Source organism: Hevea brasiliensis, chromosome 17, assembly GCF_030052815.1.
Source record: "Hevea brasiliensis isolate MT/VB/25A 57/8 chromosome 17, ASM3005281v1, whole genome shotgun sequence".
In the NCBI taxonomy this organism is placed as follows: Eukaryota; Viridiplantae; Streptophyta; class Magnoliopsida; order Malpighiales; family Euphorbiaceae; genus Hevea; species Hevea brasiliensis.
This window is the reverse complement of record NC_079509.1, coordinates 56,648,972-56,669,782: the sequence shown is the minus strand read 5'-3', so window position 1 is coordinate 56,669,782 and position 20,811 is coordinate 56,648,972. Positions and strand designations below refer to the sequence as shown.

The 20,811-nt window shown below is 34.1% G+C and overlaps 1 protein-coding gene across 1 annotated transcript; it reads left to right on the top strand.

The window, feature by feature from the left end:
• The first annotated feature begins 637 nt into the window (after window positions 1–637).
• On the top strand, window positions 638–5,200 carry LOC110639918 (uncharacterized). The gene is made up of 7 exons (XM_021791043.2): window positions 638–874; window positions 989–1,248; window positions 1,826–2,037; window positions 2,987–3,304; window positions 3,417–3,491; window positions 4,081–4,155; window positions 4,438–5,200. Exons 2-7 carry the CDS (start codon window positions 1,059–1,061, stop codon window positions 4,984–4,986), a joined length of 1,419 nt encoding a protein of 472 aa, XP_021646735.1. The 5' UTR covers window positions 638–874; window positions 989–1,058; the 3' UTR covers window positions 4,987–5,200.
• Window positions 5,201–20,811: the final 15,611 nt, after the last annotated feature.

The following is a 20,811-nucleotide window of genomic DNA, read 5'->3' as shown; positions in this document are numbered from 1 at the left end:
GAAAGAAGTTTTCAAGAATCTGCAACGACTGAAGTTGTTCTTTATTATCCCCAAGTTAGGGAAGCTTTTTGACCTTTTATTTCGTAAGGCATGGAAGGAGCTCAGTGAGATTATGGCTAATTGCAACTTCGTTTTTCTATCCATCACAAGAACATGAAAGGAAATTCTGCGAGAAAGTTCAGGAAAACAGATCATGATCAGAAATGCCTCTGTTACGTAGACAAGTTACTAGATTTGCAGCTTCCTGGAGAAGAGGGTAATCTTAAAGAAAATCATATTGTTGGGTTGAGCATGGCGTTCATTATGCTTGGTACCGATTCAGCAACCACCGCATTGCAGTGGATATCATAGCATGTACATTCAAGCATCCAGCTATTCAAGCTAAGATTTTTGCTGAAATAAAAGGTGTTTTAGGACAACAATCGAAATGGGTTCATGAAGATTTAATTTTTAAAAGAAAAACTCATTTCTTGTTTGTTAGATTTTAATAATTTTATTAAAATTTAAAAATATTTATATATATTTCAAATAAATATTACAATTAATTTAACATTATAATTAACTAAACAAAAATATTTGCACAAAAAATATTTTTTTAAAACAAACATAGTCTAAATAGTAATTTTTTTATTAAACCAAACCCTAGTAGACTACCCAGTCCAGGCAGAAGGCTGTCGCCCCGCCCCCCAGCTACTTGTTTCCACCTCTGGGAGCTTCACCTCTCGTCCCTCCGGCAGCCTATCGCGGTCTCATTTCTGCCTCTTGGCCCTTTCTCCGGCCACGCTCTATCCCTTGTTGTCTCTCTCTGCCCTCCTGTAGTTTCGACTCACTGGAGGTCTAACCTCCACTGTCCAGGCTCTTCTCGGTTGCCAAGGTATTTTTTTTCTTCCTTAAGAATCCTAGAATCCTAGGTTTTTCTTTTCAATTGAAGAAGTGAAGCAAATGTGAATTTCCTTTGATTTTTTCTCCTTCCCGTACTTTTTTCCAGAATTTGGTCTCTTGGGTAACTGTTCTCTGCTGCAAATTCTGGTGGCATACCACAGAAGAAGAGGAAGAAGATGTGGTATCTGTGTGTTTTCTTCCACAGATTGTTAGATTACAGGAAACCAGAAGTAGAGTCTCTGGCAGAACTTTTTGGGGTTTCAGAATCTTTGGAGTGGAGGCTTCCCCAACATCACCATCCTGACTCTCCTTTTCATTTTGTCAATCTACCGAATGAAGAGGCCGCCCTAAACATCGCCAATAGAAGTTAGTCATTTCTTCTTGTTCTTCCTATATACTAGCATATGTGGTTTCATTTGGGAAATGTTAGATATGCTACTATTGTTGTAGTATCTTTTATGTTTTGGTCACAGAAGGGGTTATGTTAGTTTCTTTGTTGCTAATGGCCAGTTTCAATTGTATCAATTTGAATTAAGTTGACTATCATTTACATTAACTTGTTTATTTTCCTTCTTTTCAATGTGTATGTATAAATGTTATATAAAGAAAATGTTGGTGGATTCATATAAAAAGTGTGATGAAACATGTGTTTTGCCATTTTGTTTTGGGGTGGGCGTTTACAATTCTCTTATTTTACATTTTCTTTTTAATGTTTTGATGGGTACGTAAATGTTTTGCATTGAGTATCAATATATCTATAGAGAAGGAATGGAATATATATATTTTTTGCCTTTTTGATTTATATTTACTTATACTGCATATCAAGATTGTTGCGACTTTTCTAATGATACAATTACAACAATATTTTGTCTTAAAATTTGGGCTATTTGTTGAAGCTGTAGTCTTGTCAAGAATAATATGTTTTTACGTGAAAAATTTGTAGGTATACTTGTAAAAGGAATTTATGAACTTTGGGGAGAAGGAAGTAACTATGAGGAATTGGAAGAAGCAATAATGAGATATCCAGATGATAGAAAGTTGCCATATTTAACTTCTGAAAGTACATTCAAGATTACTGTTGATAGCTTTGGAAAGGTGATTAGCTTCCAAGAGCAAAATGAACGTATGAAGGGTCTTGCTTATATCCCTTTCAAGGTGTGATTCTTATTATTATGTTTTGGGCAGAAATTTCATGATAGGCTGTTTTCCAATGTAAGACCTTTATTTTTTGATTTGTATGAGTATGAGGAGGCAAACTATGTATTAAATGAACGATGTTTTGATTGGTTGTGATGGGGACAGTTAGGATAGACATGTTGCTAAGTTCTTTGAATGCTAATATTCCTTCCAAGTCCTTGAAAATGAAACTTTAAAGTCATTTAGTCTTTATATTGTTTCATTTATTGAGACTTCAATAAGCATTGATCTTTCTCTTACTTTTTGCAAATTACTTACAAGTTTTGTTTTCTTCAATTCCTGTCTTTCTTCTTTTCCTTATTTTTTTTTCCCAAATTGTGTATTTCTTTTTTCCCTTTTTTTTTATGTTCTTTTCTCTGGCTCCAAACCAAAAAAACACTATAGCTTTGATGATTGAATATGGAACTTACTAGTATTCTACATTTCTTATTCCTAATTTAATTTGATTTCCTAACTCGGTATTTTGAAGATGATACATATGAATTCCATAAATTGTATAAGAAAGAGCTTAACTTGATGAGCTGTGAAAATAGAAGTTTAGAGGTGAGACTTGGACAGAAGAATGATGTATGTTCTGTATATGACTGATAAGTGATATGAATCGCAACATTTTTGTAATTAAATTAACAGGAAAAATATTTACTCTTATTCTTTTCCAATTGTGCCGACCCCAAATTTTTGGGATAAAGGCTTAGTTGAGTTGAGTATTCTTTTCCAATTGTAATTTATGTTAAGAGAAAAGTTATCTTAGGGCTGGGATAAAGACAATACCTTTCAATTGCTCACATGACCATCCAATGCATGTTCAGTAAGGTTTATTTTAAAAATTCGTTGAGAATCTTATGATTCAATTGAATTGTAAAGTTAAGATTTCAATTCTGATTATATGGCAACTTTTTTGTTGCAGGGTCGAGTTAATTTAAAAAATCCAGAACATAAGTTCTGGTTAATGGAAACTGATGATTATGGAGCTAATAATGGGTTGCCACCAATTGTACAAAGAAGAATCTTCTTTGGTCGGGAGGTTGGTGGTGCAGACAGGAAGCTCTTACCAACTTACCAGTTAAAAAGCCGCACGTATCTTGGCCCAACAGCTATGGATGCTGAAATTGCTTTCTTAATGGCCAACCAGGCATTGGTCTCACCAGGAAAACTCATCTATGACCCTTTTGTTGGCACTGGAAGCATTCTGATCGCTGCAGCTCACTTCGGAGCAATGACAATGGTTTGCATTTTTTTGCTTTTCTGTTTGACTTTGATCTGTTTTGAATATTTTGTTTGGAAAATTGGTATAAGCTATTTGTGTACAGTAATATCAACTTATGTTAATTGTTCAGGGTGCTGACATTGATATTAGAGTGGTACGTGATGGACGTGGCCCTGATTGTAATGTTTGGAGCAATTTCAAGCAGGTGAAATACGTCTAGATTTGTGTTTACCTATATTCCTGACTCTTCAGAAATACTACCTGAAACACTATTGACTATTAATGAAACTTTGCATCTCAAAACTCTCCTTCTATATGAAATTATGATTAATAAAACTTACCATTTTCTCTTCTTATAATTTCTGTCAGTCACATTCCTGATTTCCCGTTGTTTGGGGGAGTAACTTCATATTGCATTGAGATAGCGATTTTGGAAGTCCAGAGACTTGAATTTGAGCTTTTAGTTCAAATTGAGTATATAAAGATTTGGATTTGCACCAAAAAAAAAATCCAATAAAATTTAAATTATTGTATGAAATCACACAGTTTTGGTTCATATTACCAAACTATTGTTAAATAAGTTCTCATCTACATTCATAATTACACCTAGTCTTCCTTCCCAGATCAATCAACCAAAGAACACCTATATATCATAAACAAGCATTATTCATATAATTTAAACTAAAACATCAAATCTAAATCCTTCTGTTTTAAATTTGCCAATCCAAAATCAACTTAAAATTTAAGGTTTTTGTTTAAAACTGCATAAAGCTAATACCAATGCATCTTTGCAGTATGGATTGCCTATGCCGATTGGTCTCTTAAGGGCGGACAATAATCTTCCTCCTTGGCGTCCCGGATTGAAAGAGGTAATCTTTTGTGAATGTTCATTTGTTGTTGCAATAAATTTTATTTTCTCCCATCTCCTTTATTTTTTTATTTTTAAATGTTAGAGGGGTTATGTTTAAGCAATTTGAATTTTGTAGATCATTTCTTGACTTTTTTGAGTCCTTAATTGTCCTCTCTTAGAATTTTGAAGCTTTTGCTTCAAGAAACTAATCCGTCAACTGCAAGCTTCATTAGCTTCTTATTTTTCCATAACATTTTTTCCATTGTGTGCCCTGCATTTTAATTATTGTTGCATCAAATAGGTGTTTGATGCCATAATCTGTGACCCTCCTTATGGGGTTCGTGCTGGGGGCCGCAAGTCTGGTGGCCGAAAATTGCTGAAGGGAGCTGTAGGCCCTTACACTGTTCCTGATGACAAGCGAACTGACCACATACCTTCAACTGCGCCTTACAGCTTAGCTGAGTGCATGCATGATTTACTTGACCTTGCTGCTAGGATGCTTGTAATGGGGGGCAGACTTGTGTGCTTTTATCCTGTACTAAGAGAAGATGATACCATTCAAATTCAATTTCCAGAGCACCAGTGTTTTAAATTGGTTGCTTCTTCTGAACAGATACTAAGTTCACGTTACAGCCGGGTATTGTTAACCATGGTGAAGATAAGTCCATATACAGATGAAATTGCTGAAGCTGCTAGATTAATGCACTTGGAGTTCAAGGAGAACCATCTAAAGTGGTTAGAAGAAGGTAACCTTCATTCTTCTGTTTTCATGCCTGCAGATCAAATAACTGCAGATGATTCCAAGGCATTTAAAGAACTGAAACCAAAGTATAGAGGTAAGTATGTGTAGTCCTAACTGCATTTGTAGGCAATTTTGCTAGGGCATTAATATTGAGTATTTCATTTTGATCACCAATGTATTTTTTTTTTCTTCCAATTATAGGAGCTATTTCTAGCTCAGTGCAATAGTATAATTATCGGACTTACAACCAGAAGGATGTAGAATTGAATTTTGAGACTAGCCAGTTAAATGCAAAATTGTTGCAGGATAGGATGTATCCAAATCTGCTCTCCTAAATAAATTCTTACTCCTTTTTTTTTAAAAGAGAGAGAGAGAGAGAGAGAGAGAGAGAGAGGGTATGACATGTAAGGACAAGCATGGAAGTTAACATGATGTGTTATTCATATTTTTATTATTATTTTTTTTCCAATTGTTGTTGATGTGTATTTTAATTATTTTCTTAAATATAAATTTAGGGTTTTTACTACATCTAACAGCCTGTTTGAATGTGTGGAAAATAGAGGGGTAGAAAAATAACTTACTGGCATTTTCCCCCGTTTGTTAAAAAAGTGAAAAATAATGGACGGAAATAATGATTATTTTAAGAAAGTTAAGTTCTTTTGTCCATGCATTTTGTAAATTATTTATTATTTTATTTTAATAATATAATTAAATATGTTTTTTTTATATTTTATATTTTTATAATCATAATGTTTTCTTAATGATAAAATTACTAATTAATTATAATTATATTTCAAATATTAATAAATAAATAAGTGAATTAATAGATTATTTTCTATTATACAAATGAAAGGATAAACAAAGTAGGTGAAAAAGATATACCACTTTTGAAGTAAATTTTTAAATTTATAAATAATTTTTTAGTAAATAATTGTTTTTATAGATATTAATATAATTTTTAAACAAATAATTCACCATTTTATTTAATAAAAAATTTAATGAAAAAAATATTTTTAAAGATATAAAATATGATAAACATATTTTTATAATACTTGAAATCGTAAACTTAAGAAATTTAAAAGAATTAGTAAAAGGAATTTTTGATAATTATTCTTTTAAAAATAGTTATTATTTTTTTTATATGAGATTAGATTTTATTAATTGTTAAAATTTAAAAATATTTGGATAAAAACTGATATAATATCATCAAATTGTAAATCCTGAAAAAAATCTATCATGGATTGTTTCAGAAGGATTTTATGTTTGTTTTTGTTTCACATCTTTTGCTCTATTTGATTAGAGATAGCCATTAGCTGATTGATATTGTCAATCAATTTTTTCTCAGAATCAATATAAATATTGATAACTTGGCCTATTGGATTTAGGGTTAAATGGTCATTTTCAGAAGAGGTAAGAGTTTCATTGGTTGTTTATCTTTCCTTCTAGAAAGTAAAAGTTTTTCTTCTTCCATTGTTCAGAGGAAGAAATACTCTTAGTAGGACTAATTCAAGCACGTATTGATCAAATATAGTGGCCCAACATGTAAGGAATTCAAGATTAATGCAATTTGGTATTCAAAATGAATTGATCCATGGTCCAGCAAAGTGAGGCAAATCAAGGTTCAATCATGTGCACCAAACTGAACCTCTTTCATCTAAGAGAGATTCCAATTCTATTCATTTAGCAGCCTTACACCTTGTGAGTTTTACCCAAGTTGCAAAGGAAGGTTTGGAAAGGACTTGGGGATGGTCTTATTTGAAAAGGGATATAGGTATGTTTAGCATATCCAAAAGAGGATGAGAGATTGTGTAAAAAAAGGTTAGAATTTGTAGGAAGAAAATGAATAAGAAGGATCAAAAGGATTATTTTTGGGTGGTATTGTTTGCTTATGTTTAATGAGCTAATTTTTTATATAAAAGGCATTTCTATTAATTTTTAAGCAGGGAGTTTAATTTTTTTTAAGAAAATTATAAAATTACCTTTTTCATTTAAATTTTTTTAAGAAATATACAAAATTAAATTATAAATTCGTAATAATTTCCTTTTCTTTTTTTATTTATTTTTTACTCTTTCTAAATAAAGAAAAATAATTTACATTGCTTTCTCTCTTATTTTGCCTCCATTCAAACAAGAGTTGTTATTTATTTGTTATAATGACAATAAACGAGCTATTGTTTAACCATTAAGGGTAAATTATAATTAAATCTCCAAAAAATTTACAAAATGGTTAGTGATTTATCTTAAATCAATAATTTAGTTTTTAAATTTAAATTTTATTAATAAATTAGTCCTTAATCCTTACTATTTAAATGGATCGTTAATTGTTTTTTAGTTTAAAATAATTGTCCCTAAAATTTTATTTTATTAGTAAAATAGTTCTCTTATCTAAAATTTATATTTAAGAAAATATATTTTTCTTATTTGAATAATTATATATTTTAAAAATTATTAAATATTTTTTGTATTTATAATTAATTAAATATAAAGTAGCTAAAAATATAAAATTTAAATATGTGGACCATTTTTTATAAAAAAAAATTGAAGAATTAAATTATTGTAAATCGAAAAGTCATTAACAGCATTAGAATAATTTATTAATATAATTTACAATTGAGGTGAGGAACGACTAGTTACTAACAACCAATTAGGGACTAATTCATGGATTATATTATACTTGAGGGATTTAATTGTAATTTACATCAAAAGAAATTAAAGGGACCTGTTTATCAAGTTTTCCCTATCATTCGCAGAGGAAAATAAACGGGGAAATTGACCGTATAAGGGTAACGTGAAAACTAAAATTATCAAAATTGGGTGCGATGTGTAAAATTTATCTGACTGGGGTGAGAAAAAGTCAGAGCGTAAAAACGCTATTATCGGTAGCATTTTAATGTCCAAAACGCTATTAAAAATAGCGTTCCAAAACAAATTACTGTTTTAGTATAAAAACGCTACTAATAGTAGCGTTTTAGTATAAAACTGCCACTAATAATAGCGTTTTGATTCAAAACGCTAGTAACACCGGCATTTCTACCAAAACGCCACTGATAATAGCGTTTTGACATCAATGTTCTACCAAAACGCTACTATTTTTAGCGATTTCCACAAAGCATTTCTGCCCAAAAAATAATAACTTTTTTTTTTAAATATAATAGTTTTATAAATTTAAAATATTAAAGTGTAAAATTGTAATTGTATTAAATTAACAAAAAATATCTAGTATAATTTTTATTAAAGTGTAAATAATTATTTTTATATATTTAAGGAAATTAAATGTTAAATGTAAAAGGGTATTGTGCAATTTCAAATTACTAGAAATTTTATGTGAAAAAAATAAAAAAATATATACTATAATTTTTTAAAAAAATATGTGAGTTTTATAAAATAAAAATATTATTTGAACTAAATTTTTTGAATAAAAATTTAAATTGTAATTATTAAAAGAATAATTAATTTTATAGATTTAAATAAATTAAATGTTGTACAATTGAATGGAAAGTATTTAGCATCCTGAGGCCATACTCATATAAAAATTTGTAATAATTAATACAAGTTAAAATTATTAAAATTGAAATTTATAAGAAATTAAGTAAAATTCGTTGCTTTAATATTATTTTTTATTCTTATTATAATTAGGAATAATTTATTTTGTTAATAGAAATTAATAAATTTAAATTTTAAAAGAAATGAAATTATTATTTATTATGTGTTAGCATGTATAACAATATAAAATTTAAATATTGTAATTGATTTTCAGTTAGTGCCAAATTAAGTTATTAAAAATTTGTAGGAAATTTAATTGTGCAAAAAATATAAAAATTGTCACTAACATGTTATAGCAATTGACTTAAAGCGAGAAATAACTTGAGAGAAGTTTTCATAATTAATATATAAATGATAACAAATATTTAAATCAGTCATGTGCCACAACCAGGTCTTCGTATATGTCGTCCTGGTCGAAGAACTCGATGTTCTCCCTCTTCTTGATGTTCTGCTGGATGACCTTGTGCATCTTTGGGTTGGCTAGCTTGGCCTTGATGTTGTCCCGATGATTCCCCCCTGCAGTATAATGCACAGCACTTTGTTCATGGTATCCAAATAGACCCGCAGCAGATGGAATATGGCCTAAGGCACTAGAATGATATGGTGCAAAGTATTGTTCTGACCCATATCCACTAAATTGACTCGACGTATACTGTGATGGCCCAATGCTTGATGGTCTGCCAAATGGAGCAAATAAGCCGCCGAAAGGTGTTTGCGGCTGTTGACTCTCAGTAAAGTCGAATGTGCTTATGTTTTGCATTTGAGTTTGATATGACATCCATGGTGCTGATGGGCCAGGCATTGATGGGGTAGCCATCCAACCAGTGTAATGAGCAGGGTCAGATAGTGCAGGAGTCGAGGGAATAGGATCAGAATGATCAGGCGCTGATGTGATACAGCAAGGGTGAATGCGACAGGTGGGGGCAAAGCATCATCGGGAGGAGAGGCTGGACGCACTGGATGTTGATGACGTCGAGCAGGACGTGATCGGCGTCGTGCTGCTCTATGTGAGGGCTCAGGCTGGTTGATGGGTTGGTCCTCTTCTAATTCATCATTAAAGGTTGTTGCTTGAGGTGCGGATTGAGGAGGTGGCATTTGGCAAAGCCGACTTTCTTCCTCTAGAGCAATCATCATTTTTCTTAATGTATGTTTAACTTCAGCCACATTTTCTGTTGATGGGTTCTGTAATTTTAGCAAACAATCCTCAATTGCATCCTTCTGTAAAAATATGAAGTCCATGTATTATGTTACAGTTTGTGTTAAACACTGTAATTAAAAATTATTATTACTAAGTATTTAATAATGAAAAAATATGTATTGTAAATGATTACCACACAACCAATGGCAGCTCCACTTATTGAGATCCAACGTCTTGCAACTCGACGATACCACTCCATATATTCAGAATGATGGTGGAGTGGTTGTGCCATTTCTTGCCCTTGAACAATGTAATGTTCTCGCCTATTCCAACGATTAATGTACGTCGCATGGTGGTGCGCCCAATTACTCTCACTAAATCGGAGAGTAATCTCATGTAACTCATCTGTTTGCATCGGTCGTCGTGGAATAGGTTGGGCCAAACTAAACTGCCTCATCACTCTATCAGGCTGGTGCCATTCAATAATATGGAAGCAAATTAATGGCACCACTGCCTTCCATATGGGACGGCCCTGTATGCACATGTCGGGCAGCTGATCCAACAATTCCTCATTATATGGTTCCCATGTAATCTGCAAGTGAAAATGAGCAAAACATGAAGTATTAAATTTGCAAAACATAAAGTGATTAATATAGGAAAAAAATATAACACTATTTTAAGTCAGATTTTGAGAATTTTGATTTACATCTTCAGGTTACATTCGATCAAGATTGTACCGAATTTTTTGTAGTACATGGGTTGTAACTTCAGTGATCTGTCGAGCTCTACTCTACCTGTTAGTTGATAAGAAAATTTAAACTATAATGCAATAAAAATCAATTTTTTGATTGTTTAATGGAAAAAATATAAATTTAGTTACATACCTAGCACCTAGGGGTGCATCATGAGGTGCCAATGGATCTCTTATTGATGGAGAGATTATTTTAAATCTCTCCCAAGCCCAGATTTGCAATATGAACAGGGGTCCTGAAATCTCCTTTGCTTCAGTAACTGCAACACGACAAAGCTCACGATAAAGGAAGGCTAAGCAAGCTCCACCCCAACTGTATGTCGCAGCTTGCCTCAAGTCTTCTAATAGGGGTAGGAACATCAAGTTCACACGTGAGTTTGTCTTGTCTAGAAATATCGAACCGATGAGTCGTAATATGAATGCTCTTGCATGCCATAACACTGTTAAATCATCAGCTTCATGTGGAATAGCTCCAAACTCATCAGTTAGCCATGATAATTTTAATGTATGTCCTCGAATCATTTTTGGAGGTGGTCTAGCTCCCAACAAGAGCTCACAAACTTCTGGCCATTCGGCTTGTGACATTCCAGTTACTGCAGAACCATGTATTGGCAATCCGGTGATAATGCCAACATCTTGAAGACTGATTGTGCACTCCCCAATTGACATCATAAATGTATGAGTTTCCAGTCGCCATTGCTCTACAAAGGCACTAATAAGGTGCCAGTCAAGGGGAAAAAATCCTAATCTAGCAATTCCAATAAATCCAGAATCGTGAAGATGAGGAACAATTCGGTTATCAATGTCAGTATGCAATATGTTTCCCTGCCTTCTACACGTAAGCACCTCATGCTCCATTTTACCAGTCCAAATCCCTTCAGAACGGTGTTGTGACTGGAGTCGTAGAAGCTTTGGATCAATTGGACTTGGCACAATATAATCTCTTCTTGTTTGTTGATTAGCCATACCTATTCATTATATTAAATATACATTTTCATTTTGTATTTGTGACAGGTAAAACAATGCACATATTTTCTTTATACAGTAAATAAAACATGAATGGTAAAAAAAATATTTAATACACGTATTAAATGGTATAAATAAAAATTTCTCATTCAATGCATTAATTAATAAGTCTACATTACATAGTCAATGCAAAGATAAAAGTACATCATTGTTTACTACATCAACATTGTTTACTACATCAACTAATTAGGTTAGTCTGACTATTTAATTTACAAAACATGATCTAATTAGCTCGTCATAAATATCTTTCTCCAATGTGTAGTCGATTTTAGGTAAACAGGGCTTTATCAGAGTATGTTTCTTCCTATCACGCATTTTTATACACTCGCCCTACACATTGTCCTTGTAGCGACCCAATTAGCATATTTTTTGACAAATCCTTTAAGAAGTAGTAAATATGATGGGGTACGGTTAGCTTCTAATTTTCGCCATACACTGTCAAGTATACCTTTATCCTGGACACAACTAAAAGCTGACTTTAAAGCCAAATATCTAGGTTTATCTATTAATAGCTCTCCTTCCCATATGATTTGTTGAATTAGCCCATTTACTACATCAACTAATTAGGTCAGTCTGACTATTTGATTTACAGAACATGATCTAATTAGCTCGTCATAAATATCTTTCTCCAATGTGTAGTCGATTTTAGGTAAACAGGGCTTTACCAGAGTATGTTTCTTCCTATCACGCATTTTTATACACTCGCCCGACATATTGTCCTTGTAGCGACCCAATTAGCATATTTTTTGACAAATCCTTTAAGAAGTAGTAAATATGATGGGGTACGGTTAGCTTCTAATTTTCGCCATACACTGTCAAGTATACCTTTATCCTGGACACAACTAAAAGCTGACTTTAAAGCCAAATATCTAGGTTTATCTGTTAATAGCTCTCCTTCCCATATGATTTGTTGAATTAGCCAATTCACCCTTATCATATGCTTAACAATGCAGAGTAGGTAATCTCCTGTAGTTGATGGTGTTACTTCCATAGGTAGATTAATCAAATTCCTAATTAAACCATGTACTCTTGCCCGCTGTTGTTGACTGACAATTCTTTTCGGAGTGCGCATTATTCGAGCCATTATTTTATCTAAGTCATAAACAAAAGAGAGCATAAATAAATATATACGAAATAAATCATAATGCAGTAATTATATTAAATAATGCAATAATTTAAGATAAAATTGAAAAGTACGTAACCTAAAAACAAGGGGTAATAATACACATAAAATGAAAACATAATAATGAAAACTGTGTCCAACAATTTATGATAATAATACAAAGTATTTGAAAATAGTGTCCTTCAATGGATTTTAGATGGATCCCCTCTTTTTTGAATCACCATCCAATCCATTTCATTCGTCTTCCTTAAAGAAGTTGGTCTTCCTTTAGACCTTTTCCGATTTGGGTCAGGTACAAGGATTGGATCATTGTCTATTGGCCAATCATCATGATGTCCAAGTGCATAAAACTGCCACTCATAGCACTTAAGCGTTCGTTCCAATGTATAATAATTTGAAACGTATTGCTCATAATTAATTGACATTGATTGGCATGCTGTTATGACATGAGAACATGGAATACGTATCTCTTGAAACTTCTCGCATGTGCATGTCCTCTCATCAAGTTTGACGATGTGGTTGTCCCCAGTTCTATCCTTCCAAACTTCAAATTCACCACAATCGCGATTAAATAATCGAACATTAAGTGAGTTTGCTTCATTCAAATTTTCATTCAAAATTTGATGACATGCCGGGGTTAAGTTGAAGCCCCACAGGAAGGTCGTGCGGCGTGTGTCAAAATATTGGACACATTGGAAAAATATTTTCTCTACCATTATAGTTATTGGTAGTGCATGAATCCCCTTAAGCATTCCATTAACTGACTCAACGGTATTAGTTGTCATGGAGCCATACCTTTTTCCTCCATCATGAGAACGTGTCCATTTCTCCAATGGTATATTTCTGGCCCATTCAAACGTATCTGGATGCTCGCTCTTGATTGTGTCCATGGCATCATAAAATTTCTTTTTCTAAATTTGGTGAGCTGTTAAAAAAAAAAATTGACATTTTTGTATTATATAACATTGAAAATGCAATTAATGCTTGCAAAAATAATATTCTTTGGCAAAAACCAACCTGCCTTTCGGAGAGCTTCTTTCATGTCAGGATTTTTAAACTTCGTGTTATAATTGCTCAGTACGTGTCTTAAGTAGTATCGATGATGTCCATTAGGAGGCTGCCACCAATCTTGCTGCATTGCTTTTTTTATGGCAATATGTCTGTCTGATATAACACAAATATCAGAACGATCAGTCACAAACACCCGTAAACAAGACATGAACCAATCCCAGTTCCTTGTATTTTCACAATCAACTATTGCCCATGCAATAGGAAAAATATGGTTATTGCCGTCCAGTCCCGTAGCACAAAATAAACACCCTTTGTACTTTCCATATAAAAATGTGGAGTCTATAAAAATAACTGGCCGACAGTGCTTGAAACCTTCAATTGTTTGTTTGAATGCCCAAAACATCCTATCGAAAACCCGATTCTTAGGTTTTAATTTATTATTAACAAACAGAGGGTCATCTTCAATCAAGAACGAAGAATCGGGGTTGTGTTTGCACAATGCAAGCATGAATTGACATAATCTTGTAAAAGATTCCTCCCAACCACCAAATATCTTAACAACTGCATCGTGTCTAGCCTTCCACATCTTCCGATAACTCGGCATATATCCAACCTTATCTTTGATTTCTGCTTGTAACGCAGATATCTTCACATTTGGCTGTTCTTGTACAATTGCTATGATGAAATCAGATATAAATTTGCTATCCAATTGCCTATGATCTTGTGAGATTGATGGATTAACACATGTATGGGGTCCGTTATATCTAGTAATTTTCCATATATCAGATCCTTCCCGAAGAGACGCACGCATTCTCCACTTACAATTGTTGTTTCTATATTTGCACCTTATAGCATACGTTTTGCTCTTTGTCTCATCATAAGAAAAGTCATGGTGCCTAAGTAAATGATATTCTTTGGCAGCTCTTTGGACAGCCTCTCTAGACGGAAATGTCATTCCAACTTCAAACTCATTCGATGGATCCCACATTGAACTATATTGCGGTTTTGACCATGGATCAACTGTTAGCAATGAAAAATCTAATTCACAGTAAGGTGGAGGATGGACAATAGGCATTATTGGGTTTGCAACATGAGTGTTATAGTATGAAGGCAAGTTGACTACTACCTCATTATCATGCTCAACATCCTGATTGAAGTCTGCCTCATCACTATCAATCCATTGTTCATCAGAATCCTCTTCATCGACACCATTATTGGGGCAATAATGACTATCAGAAAAGTATGATTCGTTTGAATCGTACACCCATCGACGTTCACAAATATCTTCAGATTCATTGATAACCCCCAAAACTTTATCCTCAAACGTACTACTATCAAGTTCAGACGATTGATAGCAAACAACTACCTCATTAGTAATACCAACATTTGATGGTCCCGCTTCATTAACAACATTTCTAGATGCATCCGGTCGAAAAATATCAATATATAATTCTATCGATGACATACCTCCAATTTCATCAATAAAATTAAACATAATATTTACATCATCATCGTTAGTCAAACCCATACAATCCCATTTCACTGAACCATCTCCTTCAATGGGTTGTCTGAAAAAGATATTCGATATAAATTCACACCCAGCTTCAAGATCAATTGCACGTACTATTTTCATACCTAAAGTACCAAAATCCATGCGTCTACCAATGGTAATGACTGTTGATGAACCCCCACAATAGTCGCAGCCTTCACCATCAATAATAATTTCTCCATCCCAATATAAGGTAGCAAACGATGGAATTAACATTTTTTTGATTAAATAAGAATCCTAGTTATTTGAATGACACATAAGAAAAATTATAATTAATAGTATTGCCTAACTTTGTAAAAAAAAAAGGAATTCAAATAAATATGCAGTTTGGTTCTTTATTTCGGCCAAACCTATTAAATTTTTAATTCAAATCTAAAATTTTTTTAAAAAATCAAACCTATTGCTGCCGCGGTTTGATTCGGTTCACCTAAGAAATTCTATAAGTACTCGGATAAACAGTCCGGTTCACCTCATATATTCAACTATATGTGTTGAAAAAAAATAATAAAATGAATCGAACCAATTTGGTTTTCTAGTTCGATTCATTAATTATTTTTTGATTTTCTGAATTCTCATAATCGATTAGGTTAACCACAAATATTCAATTATTTTAATTTCTTTTATTTTTTTATTTTGTTTGAACTATCAACTTAATAATATTCATTTATATTATATATTCTCTACATTATTTATTATAAAATATTATAAACACTATTTTGCTTGAAATTTTTTCTTCTTTCTATAGTTTTTACATTAAATATTTCTAATCTATATATTCAACTACTATATTTTAAAAAATATATATATTTTATGTTTTAACTAATATAAACTTTATTTCGGCTATTTATGGTATTTATTAATTTTTTTTAATTATATTAAGAATATAATATTATATTATCTCTTTTATTTTATTCTTTAATATAATATATTATAAACTAAATTTCCTATTATTTTTCTCTTTTTTCACTAACTTTTACAATTTTTCAAAGTGTATATATATATATTCTATATATATATATTCCTTTCGAATCTTAACCTAGTACTAAATTTTTTTTCAATTAAACCACTATTTAGATTAAATTAACTTTTCCTATTATCCTTAAATTTCTAATTTACATTAAATTTATTTTCTTCCATAATTAAACTTTTTATTAAAAATATACTATTATCTTATCTATTTCATTTCATTCTTTTATATAATATATTATAAAAGAATTTTCCTATTCATTTATTCTTTTATATAAAATTTTATATTTTTAATAAATTTCATCATTTATCAAAATATTATACTATTATTGATATATATATATATATATATATATATATATATATATATATATATATATATTGTTAAAAATATTTCCTTTAATTTTTAAGATTATCTATAAACTAGTTAAAAATTATAAAAATTAAATATATATTATTCAAAAAAATTCATTTCAAAATATTAATAATAAATCACTCATTTTTCTTCTAATATATGACAATATCACCTAACATTTGTAAAATATTACTCAACAACTACGTATAAATGCATGCATATTTAAACAAATATAAACACTCAAATATTTAAATATAATATATATTTATTTCCTTAAAAAACTAAAATACGTACCAGGGATACAAGCACAACAAAATTTCTTGGTCCACCGAACACCTCCACCACCTGCTTCAACAAGCAGTTCCGCGAGAAGGAAGAAGCAGCTTGGACATGGGAGAAGAAAGGGAGTAAAAGAGAGGGACGAATGAGAGAGACGAGAGAGGCAGTTGGTGGTGTTTAAATGTGTCACGACCCAACTTATGGGCCGGACCGGCACTAGGACCTGGGCTAGCCTAAAGCCCCCGAGGCCTGTAGTAAGCCTAACTATTCATTAATTCAACCCTAAGGCCCATTTGGGCCCAATATCAAGAAACCAACCGGACAGAGTCCGGCCATAAAGTGGACCTTTCAACGGGGAGTTTTTGACTCACCCGACCTGTAAACATAATATATCATCAATTGGGGAGCTCAGCTCACCCTCCACATACTCATATCCACATAAAGATAAATGGGAGCTTAGCTCCCTCATTTAGTCCATCAAACATGCAGATAATAATTTTACAGGTCCACAATAAGAACTTATATTACAAGCCCAATTTAAATGAAGGTTTCTAACACATGCGGAAATTCTAGAAATTTATAGAATTACACAAACATAAATAAACGACCTGCGAGGGAGAAAAACAGGTTAACCTCAAAAATATCCTCCTGTGGCTTGGAAAAAAAATATTGAACAGGAGTGAGCGTTCGACTCAGAGAGTAAAATATCAATTTTAACCATAATCTCTATAACTATCTAAAACTAATGCATTCTGTAGAGTGAAATGCAACATCAGCAATATTATCACATCATAACAGCAAAAAGGTAATTTGGAGCACTCACACACCCAGTAATATCAATCATAATATATGGGAGCTGATCCCCTATACAGCTCTCTTAAATCCAACCTGGTGCCAGCGAAGAACTCAAGCCAGACTTTCGCTTAATAAACCAAATCGGGGCTCCCAGCGAAGAACTCAAGCCGTGACTATCCCGAAGGATAGGGTTCCAGCGAAGATCTCAAGCCGTGACTACCCGTCCTATCCATAGTCCACACCACATCACACGCACGCCAACGCACGCACACTGCTCCAAATTACCCCAACAACATCCACGGCACTTTAACAGTTATGAATGCAACATAAGTCGTGCCTAGAGTTTAACTACATAAACATATGCATATAAGTGATGCATGGGCATGCTTGAACATATAATAATATCGAAATTACAATTAAAATTAATATTTTACTCACAGACTTGACAACGGTCACTGTGGCGGCTGGGCAGAGGAAGAAGGCTGTCCCGGATCACCTGATAATTACATTACAATTATTTAACACAATTGACTCAATATAAATCATGAAAAGACCAAATACGTCCTAAGTCGTACCGAAAATCCGGCAGAGTCTCCCCTATACCTAGGACCTACCCAACCTGCAAAATGGCTCAAAACACACTTCTATATTCACAAACCATATATCCACAACTCAATCACATCACACAGCCCCTCCCGGGCCCATCAAATCAGTCATCCATCAAAATAGGTAAAATTTCAATTTAGTCCTTATAATTGATCATTTTTGCAAAAACTGCTCAAATAAGCTCTAAAAATTCTAAAACTTTGCCCCACGGTCCTTAGTAATATTACTAGGCTATTGCAAAAAGAATCATAATTTTCTGAGCTACCACGAATATTTTATGAATTTTTAATCCAATTTAAGCACTAGAAAATTGCGAAAAAGTAAGGTTCGGGTTTACCTTTGCCGATTTCGACTTCTGGAACGCGCTCGGGATGTCTGACAATGGGGGGGGGGGGGTAGCCAAAACCTCGGTCCAATTCAGAGACTTTTCCAGAACAGTGCATTCGCCGGAAATTCACGCATCTTGGCCAAGCCGAATTTCTGCGAATTGAGGATACCTACACGAAGCCCACAATACGGGGGTTAGTACATAAATTTTTTGGAATTTTCTAAACTCATTTAATGCTCGGAAAAATACTGCGAAGTTTCGTGGAACCCACCGAAAAACGGTGTCGAAAAATTTTGAAATTTATATCCCCGCGAAGCTCTCGACGAGTGGAGCGCTCTGGTACTCTCGGTTTTCTCGTGGGGTTTACGGTTTGCGAGAAATCTAGCCCAAAAGTCAAAATGGGCTAAAACTTCCCGGGCAAAAATTGGACAAACCGCTCAATGGATTTCGGTGTTCTTGGTGTCTATCGAAAGCTCTCGTCAAGTAGATGAGTTTAGACACAAGACTCGGTCCGATTGGTGGCTGGATCTGCCGGATTTCGGCCGGGAAGACGAAGAGTGGCGCGCGCGCTGCGCGTCGCTTCTGGAGCCGTTTTCCGGCGTTCCAAGCGGCGGCCGGCCGTGGGGGAGGGGTGAGGCGGCGCGCCAGCGAGCTTGGGTGGCAGGGGAGGTAGCGGCGCGGCAAGGGGAGGAGGGAGGAGAGAGAAAAAGAGAGAAGAAGGGAGAGGGGTCGGACGTGCGCGGGGAGGAGGAAGAAAAAGAAGAAGACCGGTCCGATTCGACAGGTCCGATCCGGTCCGGTTCGATTCAGGATACAAAATTTTGAATTTTTACTCTGCCTCGGGACTGAAAACGAGGTCCAAAAATTTTAAAAAAATTTCAGAAAACTCAGAAAAATTCGTAGACTCCAAATATATTTTTAGTTTTGCCACGTGGTTTTTAAATTAATTTTTAAAAATCATCAAAGTTTATATTTTCGAAAAATCGAACCCGATTTTTAAAATCCGAAAAATCCCAAATAATTTCTTAAAATTTAAATAAAATTAAAATACCAATAGTACTCATAAAATAATAAATTTAAAATTTTTGGGGTGTTACAAAATGGGGATTGAGTGGGAGCTTGGGACGCTAGTTTGAGAAGTGTCCTCTGTTCATTCTGCCTTGACGGGACGCGACGGGATGCCACGGGCACGCGACGCAGGCGACGGGGCTGCATGAGCGGGCTGCTGCAGAGAATCTCTGCTGCACGCTGTCATCGATAGCGTCCCGCATTTGGATGCTTGTATTAGTGGCGTCTTGCATTTGCTGCTGGACGCTTGTATTACTGGCGTCCCGCTGCTGGACGCTTCTGTCGCTAGAGTCCCGCTGCTGCTGCACGCTTCTTTGACTAGTGTCCGAGCTTCGTGGCTCTCTGCACGCTATCGTTGATAGCGTTCCACTCCAAAACGCTATCTTGACTAGCGTCTCTAATTTCTCCCCACCCCGTTTCGATAAAATTTGGATTATCGACCCTTTTTCCGTATTTTCGTTCTCACGGCACACTTCTACGGTAATTAACCCTCAAACAAGACGTAACCTCCCGCCCTAGGTAAGCCATCTGTGCAGCAGCAAACCCAGAGCCAAAAGCCAAAACTACAAGAAGTTGAAGTCTTAACTGACTTGAGACGCATGCAACCAAGACATGACAAGAAGGCGAAGCGGAATCAAAACGCAGGATTCCTTCATCTCACCAATCAACATTGGAATCAAGAAGAGACCACAACTTTACATAACATACATGAGTAACAGTATTCCATACAGAAATGCAACACTGACAAGAATGGTAAAGTTGAAAACTTGAATCCATATTGAGCTTTAGATGTTACTCTAATTTAAATCATCAGGATAGTGGTTCAAATGGAAATAAATAGGAGGCGTGATGGAACCTCGTCTATTATCTCCAGGCATAACCTCCTATGGCGAGCGATTTGTACGGTAATCGAAAGGCCTAGGTCCAACGGGGCCTCGTCGGCTATGATCAAAGCGAAACTCTACAGGTTGAAGGCACCCAGGCCTAACCTCATAGGGTGACGTATCTACATAGTGAGTAGGAATTTGAATACCCTCTTCAAAGACACGATCGATCCCAACCTTTTTAACACCAACAGCAAATGATCCTATCACTCTAACTTCCACCTCATCCCCTCCTTGCAATTGATCCCCAAATTTCCAGTGGCTTAACCATGTCATATTCACGCCCGTTTCCGGCTTTGCAAAGAATGCTGGCCTGTAAAACCACCTAATGCCCTTGGTAATGTTGGTGATAATGGCCACAAATGAAAAGGATCCATCAATTTTGTCTTTGACGAAGGGATGAAAAGAATCTATTTTAGATGAATCAAATGCATAAACAACGCACAAGTTCAGGCCAGTCAGCCTCTGATTTCGCTGAACACGAGGCATGCTGAATTTAAGCAACTGCAAT